Source organism: Lupinus angustifolius, chromosome LG14, assembly GCF_001865875.1.
Source record: "Lupinus angustifolius cultivar Tanjil chromosome LG14, LupAngTanjil_v1.0, whole genome shotgun sequence".
NCBI classification, from domain to species: domain Eukaryota; kingdom Viridiplantae; phylum Streptophyta; class Magnoliopsida; order Fabales; family Fabaceae; genus Lupinus; species Lupinus angustifolius.
Window position 1 is genome coordinate 1,208,714 of NC_032022.1, and position 11,484 is coordinate 1,220,197.

The 11,484-nt window shown below is 35.6% G+C and overlaps 2 protein-coding genes across 2 annotated transcripts; one reads left to right on the forward strand and one right to left on the reverse strand.

Annotated features, from left to right (window-relative positions):
* LOC109326137 lies at positions 3,004–10,040 on the forward strand. Its single transcript, XM_019558806.1, has 8 exons — positions 3,004–3,370; positions 3,717–3,857; positions 4,638–4,865; positions 5,894–6,101; positions 6,826–6,962; positions 8,336–8,416; positions 8,888–8,954; positions 9,113–10,040. Exons 1-8 carry the CDS (start codon positions 3,084–3,086, stop codon positions 9,410–9,412), a joined length of 1,449 nt encoding a protein of 482 aa, XP_019414351.1. The 5' UTR covers positions 3,004–3,083; the 3' UTR covers positions 9,413–10,040.
* LOC109326056 (dnaJ protein ERDJ2A-like) lies at positions 10,488–11,470 on the reverse strand. The gene has a single exon (XM_019558701.1). It carries the CDS (start codon positions 11,439–11,441, stop codon positions 10,641–10,643), a length of 801 nt encoding a protein of 266 aa, XP_019414246.1. The 5' UTR covers positions 11,442–11,470; the 3' UTR covers positions 10,488–10,640.

The following is an 11,484-nucleotide window of genomic DNA, read 5'->3' on the forward strand; positions in this document are numbered from 1 at the left end:
CAATAGGCCAATAACAAATAACAAATAACAAATAGAATGACCCAACAAATTATTCAAACTAAGGCAGCATGAAAAATGTTATTTTCCTACATTTATCTATCTTACATGAAATGACAGGATTTAAGCTACCTAACTTAACATTATTTAGATAAGCACACAAAATGTTCTGGAAGAATTTAATGTTAAGAGTGTAATATATATGTATTGTCGATGTAAAAGTTTACATATACATAATACATCATCTGTCATTCATTTGTATTACTTTTGTTTGAAGAGTCAGTGATAACTAAACATGAATGGTGGATGATGCAGTGATAATATATCAAATTTATATACATTTAATGAGTGACATTCATTAAGTAATAGGGGATATAAAATTAGGAATGGCAACGGGGTGGATCGGGATCGGGTTTGTGCTTACCCAAATCTGAACCCGAAATTCAGAACCCGAACTCGAAACCGAACCTGAACTCAACGAGGCTAAAAATAGTGCTACCATCCCTAACGCCATCAGGTTTCGAGTAACTCAAACTCGAAAATTAATTTCATAGTCGGGGTTATTTTAACCAGAATCTGGTTTCAAAAGCAAACAAGAAAACCCAAAAAACAAGAGAATTAAAAGCTACCAAACTTCAAATAAACTTCCCAATCATCACCTCCACCATTTACAATGAACAAATACGATAATATAATCTTAAAAGGAATAGAACACTAAAATTTAATAGAACATAAGTACAACAAGAAAAAGGGAAAAAATAAACAGAATAGGTCACAAAAAATTCAGCCTCAATATAAGGTGTTGGAGTTGGTGCTTGAAACGCTCAATATAAAAATTCAATGTAACATATAGGTTGTTTTAATAGATGGGTTGTTTCAGTGTAAGAACTCATAACCCTGTGTCATTTCCTCATTAGCTAACAAAAGTCCCACATCTGATATTAGGGGTGTTTAAATCCAGACCGGTCCAAAACAAAAACCGCAAACCGATCCAAAGTAGACCGAAACCGCAAAAACCGAATGTATTTGGATCGTATTGGATTTATTTTTTAAGGACCGATCGGTCCGGTCCGGTCTTCGGTTTTACGTCTGGGATCCAGACCGATCCAGACCGGACCGATATTATTAACTTAACCCAAATATATCACACAGACACACAGCAAAAAACGCTACCCTCTCTTAAAATTCTAAATCCCTAAAATTCTAAATCCCTAATTCCTCATTCTCTCCTCCACACCCTTCTCTCCTCCACACCCTCCTTCTCCACGCCCTCCTCTCCTCAACAGTCATCAACACCCTCCTTCACCACACATCTGTCCTCATTGTTCACACCCTACTCCATCCTCTTCCATCAAACCAACACTTTCTTCGTTTTGGGTAAGTGCATTTCTCCCCCTTTTGTTCTTTCTATTTGTGATGATGATGAAGATAATCTTGTATGAAATATGATTGACTTGCCAAAAAAGTGTTTATTTGACTGCTCCAGGGTTAAATCTAATGGAATAGAAACTAATTTGATTTTATATATGTTCTATTATTTATCTTGCACTATCCTTAAAAGAGTGCAGACATGATATTGAGCTATGTCTTGCGGTTCACATGTCTAGTGTAATTTGTTAAAAGGTTTACAGAAAATAGCTTAAGAATAGCGAAGTGCTAATATAAACCATAGGGATATTTTATTGATAGATACTTAAGCAATGACATACAGTTTTACTGTTTGATTTTAAACTGACTTTATTTGTGAAATGTGTAGTTTTTGATTCTTGAAGGCAAAGAAAAGGCAATGATATTCTTGAAGGGGTTTATATGTTAATATCTAAAAAATAGACCGATCCAAACCGGACCGAAACCGCATATAATATTTGGACCGGACTGGATCGGACATCTTAATATAAATGGACCGGACCGGACCGGACCGGACCGCATACTAATTACGCGTTTGGATCGGACGATTTTTTGCTTAAAAACCGATCCAAATAGACCGCGAACACCCCTATCTGATATATTTATAAACCACTTGGTTCGAGGCGGATTCCCGGTAGTTTAGTAATTAAACTGCATGCCGGTTAAACCGGACATACCTACTTATATTTATATATATATATAAACCTATAACAAAAAAATTCAAATAGGTAAATACTCAAATTTATAATTCATATATATAATATACTCAAAATTCACAAAATCAAACAATTTTAAGTCTTTAACAAATTCAAAGTCTAAATTACAAAACATATATCAATCCAAAAGTGTCACTTAACAACCCTAAAATATAAATAAATAACACAAGTTCACAACTGACTCTACAAAATAAATAAATTTGGAGTTTTAAACCAAAGAGTCAAAGTTGTCTCGTATCGATATTATATTTTTCCACCAAATCCTATCTTCAGAGAGTACTCCAAGATTACACAAGTGTCACTGAGATTACACACAAATGTTAGGAACCAAAATGTGTAATTTAAGTATTTCTTGGAAGCATGTGCCTTGAAGTGTTGAAGAATAATTGGAAAGATGAGGCACATTGTAATGAGTTTTTAAGTTTTTTTTCAAAAAAGAAATATGTGTATAAACCGGTTGGTTCACCAATTTTGACCGATTTTGATATTTGGCCGGTTCAACATCTGTACCGTACCGGATAGGGGTCCGGTTCATTAGTTTTCCGGTTGAACTGACCAACACGGTACGGTTTATTAATCATTGAATGTATCTATATGATAAATTTATGAATATAGTTGAAATTTATTATGAAATAATAATAAAATATGTAATATTAAAATAATAATAAAAAACAATAATATAAATAAAAATTCAATTAAAAATAAAATTTTAAATATGTGGATATCAGTATAGCGAGTATCATAAAGCTCATTATCACCTATAAATTATTACTGCAGGTGTTTTCACGGATACCTACATGTTAGTTATAATACATATAAACATAACATATTTTGCTATAAAAAACTCAATTATATTCATAGTTTACACACGTGTCACAATCATCATTTTCGCTCCTCTCTTTGAATTCCTTCCCACCAACCAATCTCTCCTCCTTCAACCTTTTCCCCCTTCCCGCCGCCGCAATGTCGCCGTCCTCCGCCGTAACCGGCAACGGTTTTCACATTGACGACGACGGAAAATCAAACGATTGCAAAGACTCTAATGGATGCATATGCGTTTCTTCTTCGACGTCGTTGAGCCTTCGTTCCTTTTGCAGCAGAATCATCGAATTGATTCCACCGAAGGATTACAATAAGCTTTGGAGAATCATCACCGCTTCGGTGAAAGGTTTCACCGTCGGTTTTGGCCTTAAAGGAGGTCTTGGTTTTTTCGCGATCTTAGCTCGATTGACACGAAAAAAGCCTCAACGGTAAGAATAACAAACTAAACATACGAATTCCGTTCATGAGAATAATTGCGTTCTTAATTTTAGTATTTAGATATATGAAATTACGATATGCATGTGAGATTCTTAAGGACTAAGTTTATATAAAGGTTTTAAATAGTGGTTTGGAATACTCGAAATTCGAAAACCTTGATGTTTCAGACTATTGTGACTGATTTAGTCACATTGCGGTTTTGGTAATTCCTATAACTGTAAATGTTGCAGACTCATATTTAAAACCTGTGTTGAGATTTGAAATAAATTGGAGGAGGAAATTTGCCATAATGAAGTGAATTCTTCATTTATTGATAGTTTAACAATTTTTTTGTAGGAAGGAGATTGTGGTGACGAACGGTGAAGTGATTGTTACGGCTCTGAAGGAGACACTAAGATACGGTTTGTTTCTTGGAACCTTTGCTGGAACGTTTGTGTCCGTGGATGAGCTTATAGGTGCTATTGGAGGTCACCGTAGGCATGTTCTCTTTTTTTCTCTTACTCTTTTATCATCGTTTTCTTTTTGAATTCAAACTTTTCCGAAATTAAACTCACCTTCTTGAATTTTAGCTTAGAATTTTTGTTATTACTATGTTATCATTATTAATTAGCAACCCCCATAAGGTTTTTATTATCACTATTGTTGTACACTTATACTAATACCTTTTACAACATAAAGTTTAAGGAAGGTGTATTTACAACAAGCGGATATTGGATTTAATTTAAATAAGTGAAATATCATGAAAGGTTCGGTGTAACTTCCCAATTATTTTTCAATCGCAACTTAGTTATTAAATTTAGTTATGAACATGAGTTAGTTTTATTTAAATTTACAAAACTCTGGCTTCTCTTAGAACAAAAGTGAAAGTGTGAGACATATAAAGGAATGAGGGATACTAGTTTTAAGAATATGGTACCCACATGAATAATTCAGAGATTAAAATGCAGCAATTTTGTTCATAGTACTGTCTGAATGCAGTGGTACACAGTTACTTCTTGCTATATGATTATAAGACTTCATTATTTACAAATGTACTATCAACAGTTTGCAGGGTTCTTGAGAGAATATGGTAGCTACGGTTACAGTGTGATTGAATAGTAATATAAGGACTAAATTGCTGGGTTTGGGGACTAATGTACGGAGAATTTTTTTAAGTTGCATATATGCTTTTATTTTATTTTTTATTTTTGGTTTTTGGATCATGATGGGAGTGGTTCTGATTGGTTTTATGTTGTGCTACCATGATTTGTAGTTCAGGACAGCGAAGTGGAGGGCTCTGTTGGCAGGGGCGCTTGCCGGGCCATCAATGCTTCTGACTGGGTTAGAGACGCAACACACTAGCTTGGCCCTTTACATTCTCATGCACGCTTCTGTGTTGGCATCTCGTTGTGGGATTAAGAGCAAAAGGTTTGGGACAATTTGTAAGCCTCTCACATGGAAGCATGGTGACATATTCCTGATGTGTCTGTCCTCTTCTCAGATATTGTATGTAATCTTATGTACCCTTGTTTAATTATTCTCAACTGAGGAAAATGTTGTTACTTCATTAAAATTGATGACCATGCTTCTTTATACCTCAGTTTGTGTTGTAAATGGCAATGCTTTGTGATTTCTATAAGGGTCTATTTGCTAGTTGGAGTTTGGAGAGGAAGGAAGGGAAAGAGAAGGCTTGAGAGCCATGAAATACACTTATCATATAACTCTTAAGTCTTCCCTTTCCATCCCTTCTAAATTCCAACTCAGAAACGGACCCTAAGTGGTGTATGTTTTTCACTTGATGGCTTTGTAGCCTGCGGGTGATGCATATATGTATCCAGGTGTATGTTCAATTTGCTGATAAAGCATACCTCTACATATAGGTAGCTATTAAGCATGTTGTGTTCTTTATTATGAGAATGCTAATGTGTACTATCCAGCAAATAGATCCTGCCTGCTTAAATACTTCATATCATGGCAAGTAGCTGGGCTAATTTACTTAGTGGGGCCTTTAATTAGACTTTGATTTCATCACTCATCAACTTGTGGCTAGGTGTTCACCGTTTACTAGTTTTGTCCATGATAAGGCTGACTAAATCTGTAGGACTTTGCCTTGTTTAGTTGTATTACAATTTGAATGTATATATGTGCTCAATGCTTGTTAAAGACAACACAATATGTTGGTGTAAGCAGTATCGGAAGTAAAATCTACTTGGCAAGTAAGGAGTTAATAGAGAAAAGTAAAGAAATTATGCTGATAATGTTCATCCCATGACAAATATTGCATGAGTATGTTAAGGTAAGAAAGCTTAGGAAACGACTTACATTCATGTAAATGAATATATATGTCTCTCCTTTTTTGTCATGATTGTGTTCGCATGGGTGCACCCTTGATATTTTCTTTCTAGAGCTATGTTTCTGAGAGACACACTTTATGATCTTCTCCTTATCCCCTTCCTTTTCCCTTTTTGTAATTATAAAAGGAATTTTTTCTGTTCAATGAAAGATTAACAGTAATGGAAATTATTTTCTTTCAGGTCTGCTTATATTTTAAAGCAAGAGAGTTTGCCACCTTCATATAAATCCTTTCTCAATAAACATGGTGGAAAGGACATGGCTATTTTACAAGGTATAAAAGATATAGCGAATGGCAAGCCTTTTAGTAATTTGGAAGCAGTAGAGAAATACTACAAGACCATGGGTGTTGATATGAAACTAGATCCAAATATGAAAGTCCCATGCTCGGTACGATAATAAAGATTGTGTTTTTTGTCCTTTTCTTCCAATCTCACTAAGTGTAAATGTGTAATTACTAACTACCATAGAAAATAAAGTAAAACATAGTTCTTTTACATTGTGTTCAATATTTTAAAAGCTGGGTTTGATTGCATTTGTGACATATCAGTAGCATCAATTTCTTCATTATGATTGAACTTGAGAAATGTGACTCATGGGAAATGCTAAATCATACTCCTTCGTTCCTTTTTTAAGTCAGTTTTTCATAAAAGTTATGTTCCTATTTATCTGTCATTGTCAAAGTTCAAAGCAACCTTAATTATTTTATTAATTATAGCCTTACCCTCATTAGTGTAAAATAACCTTAAACCACACTTAAAAAGGAGTGGAGTGAGCATTAATTTGATTTGATAGTACATGTAAACTGCATCTGATAAACACCTGGACTTTGGTGGAAACATATAAGACTTTTATCTTCCTTTTCTGTTCTATGCCTCAAGTCCCTAACAAAGTTCCCAGTTCAAGTTTAATCATATTAATTGTATTGAATTTCTCTTCATACTTTTTCTCTTTTGGGTCTTGTTCAGTTCGACTTTGTCATTCTGGTCTGATTCTTTTTCTTGAAGTGTGTGCTCTATAATTTTTGTCTGAAACATTTTATCTAAACCTGTTCAATACATAATATATATTTGTGTTGCTTTCTTTCGGTGTTTAAAATCACCTTATTTTGCAGATTGTGCATGGAAATCAGTCATGTACTGAACACATCTTTTCTTTTCTCCTTCAAGCCTATAGAAGAGCATTACCTGTATATCTTCCAGTTTATCTTATCCCTGCACTAATAGTTCACAGACAAGGGCTTTCAAAAAGGTGATCTAAATGGACTGTAGCAAATTAATCAATATAGTATTCACCAGATCTTTTTGTGAAATATGTGTTCTATTACGTTTTTTATTTCTTTAGAAATTTTTTATGGAAGTATTACTGTTAGTGGTGGTTTTTCAAAGTGTGTACTTTTAGTGTTCTTGTGTTATGAGACAAAGAGAAAACAGAGAGAAAGCGGAGAGAAAATATAGATGTGAAATGAGAAACTGAACTGACTAACTGTCATATAGATTAGTTTGAGCATTTATAATAATCAGTATCCAGAACATTCCAACTAAACTAACTTAGAAACTCTAACTGAAACTGGAATGTTCTGCTTTATGAATTGCTTGCATGATTTGCACTCAGTGTACTGATATTTATATGAAGAATTAAATACAATTTGAATTTACTAGAGGCATCGAACTATTTCCAAAGACCCTGTTATTCCCAATGCTACATAATTAGCATGATACATTTTCCAACAAGAATGAATAGCTTGACCATTACCAACTCAAATCTGGCCAGGTCTTGACAAATCCTTCTTATGCAGCAAATCAGCAGAATCAGCTGTGACATAATACATAGCTCCTGAGTCAGGATACCAGGACTGATAAGGAGGCTGCCCAGATGAAGCTATCATAGCTAATGAAATTGAGGACTGCCCAGGATAGGCAAAGGTATAAAATCCCGGATCCGGGGTTGCCACCGTAGCCATTGGTTTGGACCTGAGTTCAATATTGTTAAGAAAGCTGATGTTGCTGCAAAATAGGCCTCCACTGAAATCTGGACCAGAACCCAGGTTCACTGGGAAATGGTGGATGATATAATGGGTTTAAGGGTACTGATATGATGTGGTTGAAAGCTAAGAATCATCCTCACTTTCTGAATTAGAATTCAGTTTGAAAGCTGAATGAGTCAAATCAGCAGCAAAGTCTCTTTATTACCATTTTAGTGCTTTTGTGATCTGAGAACCTGTGAGGAACTAAGAAACTGATAGAAAGAGAAAATTGAGAGTGAGAGGAGTGAGAAAATAGATCTTAAACGAGGAACTGAATTAACTCAGTAACTGTTAGAATGTTTAGTATTCACAATAATACTCACTATCCATAACATTCCTACTAACTAGGTTAGAACATTCTAACTAGAACTGAATTCTGTTGGGAGCTGTATTTAACTTAACATAGCATACATCGTCAGCTTTTCAGACTGATTTTGTCATGAAAAAGGCTTTGCTACAATAAACTATTCTGTCTATTATTTATCCAAGCACTCTCAAATTAAGTACAATATGAAAATCCTGATTTATGTTGTTATGACATTCAATGAGATTATATTGTTTTACTCTTATAGTCCATTATCAAGATGTTTATATGCAGGCCTTTTTCAATATTGGCAAAGGGTCTTGTTGGCACTGGAAGATCAAGCTTGTTCCTGTCGGTGTATTGCACATCTGCCTGGTATTTACTATCTACAAACTTATTTTGTGCACTATTACTTTGTTACTCATGGGGTTAGCTGCATACATCGAAGAATACCATAATACTCTATCTATCATAAATCACAAACAATTTCTGTTGCCGGAACTTGAACCTGGGTCTTTTGGGTGAGAGCCGAATATCCTAACCAATTACACTACAACGGAATGCTCACACAAAATTCAGTTGTGTAAACTCACATTAAATGCAACAATAGCTATTCATTTTATGTTGGATACTTTGTATAGCTGTATAATAATAGAAGTTCGAATTTCTAACACTTGCTTCTACTTGGCACTTCTTCTGTTTGATTATTTTTGTCTATCCATTTACTAGACTTTTCTTTTTCTTTTTGTTCTTCTCTGCTTTCGCGTGGTTGTTGCTTGAATCACAAATTTCGTTGAAAAAAATTCAAACTGACATGTATATACGAATGTTTCTGTTCTTCATAAGGATGTGGACATGCTTCGTGTTCAGGCTCTTCAAAGGATGTAACATTCCATTGGTGGCCATGGGAACGGTATGTCGCTAGCCGTCTACATTATTTTTTATTGGCGCTATTCCAACTTCTATTATTTGACAGAAAAGCGTCACTGGAATTGCATTCAAGAAAAGAATATATTATTTCAATTGTGTTAACATTTTTGTTATAAAGTTGAGCTATGCATTCTCTTGCAGTTCCCAACTGGCCTTGCATTGGCTATTGAGAAGAAAAGCAGGCGAATGGAGATATCGTTATACTGCTTAGCTCGGGCTATTGAGAGTTTCTTCACATGCTTGGCGGATGAAGGATACCTGCCGCAATCAAGAAAGATCAAGAGAGCTGATGTGGTGGTTTTCAGCTTGTCAACAGCCATCATAATGCACTGCTATGCAGAGGAGAGAGAGGTGTTTAGATTCAAATATTTGAATGTTCTTGATTGGGTGTTTGGTGTACCTCCTCCTCCATGTGAATCCCCGCGATGCAAAGATACATAGGCTCGAGTGCTAGCAATAGTAGCAAGCATCTTTTAGCTAGAAAACTTGATCTTGACTCGGGGAGATGCAAGCAACACACTCTTTTCAACACATTCTTCAGCACTCGCATTTTTGTTAGATAGAATTCGCGGAGACCCAATTAACCACATTGGTCCACCCTCTCTTAAGTGGGTTTTACGCGAACTCCACCAGTAAGAGTGTTTGAGTGTGTTGAAAATAGTGTATATTACTAGCATGTCACGGAGAAGGTACATTGATAATGTTGTTTGCCTAGTCAAAGTGGTTGATGAGAACCTGAATCGGGCTTGACGCCAGGGGAGTAGAATGATTCCTTTAACGAATCATAATCGCCCTGTAATCATATTCAGGGAAGATTGAAGGTGTTTTCAGCTGATTATTGTTGCATGATATTTTTCAAGTGATTATCATAGCAACTAATGAATCAGTGTTCACCAGCCGCATATGGATGATCCTTAACATATACTTCCTTTAGCAACTTCAAGATCATTGAAAAATAGGCTTTTTGACTCTTTCTTTTAGTTTAAATGATGGAGAACTAATAAAGGGCACTAGGCTTTTTATTTATTGTTAGAACTTGGAATAAAATGTTCATCCTTGTTAAGTAAAAGTGTAAAACCTCCTTAAAGAAAAATGAGAACTTTTTATTTTTGTTTATTTCAAGCAGATATATTTTTTAACTTTGCATCATACTCTAAACATAACATGGAATATTCTAGCCTTGGCTGTGTGTTCTTGGTCAACATACTCATTGGTCAACATGGAATATTTTACCCTAAAAGTGCATGACAAATAAACTCTTGATTTAAAGTCATTATGACTTTAATTGGTGTTTTTCTTATCCTTAGAATGTCCTTTTTAACCTGTGGGGAAGTTCAAAAAGGTGGAAGATACTCTTGGTGAGGATAAAAAATAAAAATAAAAATATAAAGAATTCGTTATGTAACCTATTGAACCATCAACAGTTGGATTCTTAATTTTGATTTAAATCCTTCAACTTATCTTCATAATTTTAATTTATCAGATAAATGTGATTTAATCATGATATCACCTGAACTAGGATAAGAAAAAAGTCTAAGTATCAACGCTATCCAACTGTTATAAACTAAAATGGACAATGTCAATAACTGTTAAAATTGATTTTTCTTCTAACAACCCACGAGGAACAAAAACGAAGATTATGGTTTCATCAACTTCTCAAAAACAAGACTTACTCTTCATCTGAGCTTGAATTCTCAGCTTGACCATGTTTATTGGCAGTTCCATTGGCAGCTTGATGCTTATTTTTCGAGTTTTGATCATGCTCTTCATCTTCACTGTACTCACTCTCATAGTCTTCATCGTACTCTTCATCCACGTTGTCCTCATCTTCCTCAATACCGTCCTCCGCGATAGGTCCTTCATCGGTCAAAGCCGCACCCCTGGTGCCAGCCCGAGTCCGTTTCAAAATTTTGAGCTTTAGATTTGTCTTCCTGTCACAGCCCAACCAAGAGTCGCACAAAATATAGCATGTCAAATTGTAGCTACCCTCGGATGGGGCCTGGAATTTTCCCAATACCAATCTGGAACCGCCCTTTACCTTCTCGACTGCTTCTGCAACTGCCCTACTGGTCTCCTTCATGTTTGCTCCTGAACCCTCCATGGATTCCTCAATTGCCTTAGATGCGGCAGTTAAAGCCGCAGCTTCATCCATGAAACTAACCTTCTGAAAAAACCAGACATTATTTGAAACAGAGTCTGCCAGCAAAAACCAGAAACTTTCTTCCTTGTGAAATGGGTAGTATGGGGCATGAGGAAGGGCACCAATAAGGCCATTACCCCGTTTAACGTTTACCCACGCGTGGAGAGTGACAATGTCACCCTCTTGCATACCCTCTTCGCCTTCAGTCTCACAAGTAACATCGAGTGTCAAGGAAGGCATCATATCCAGTACCACCTCAATGTCTTGTACTTCAGCGGAAGACAACCCGGCTGTTTGGATAAGCAGGTCAGCTCGCTCCTGCGAGTCCATTTCAAGAAGTTCTTGAAATGTTCTCACCTTCTGCATATCAAGA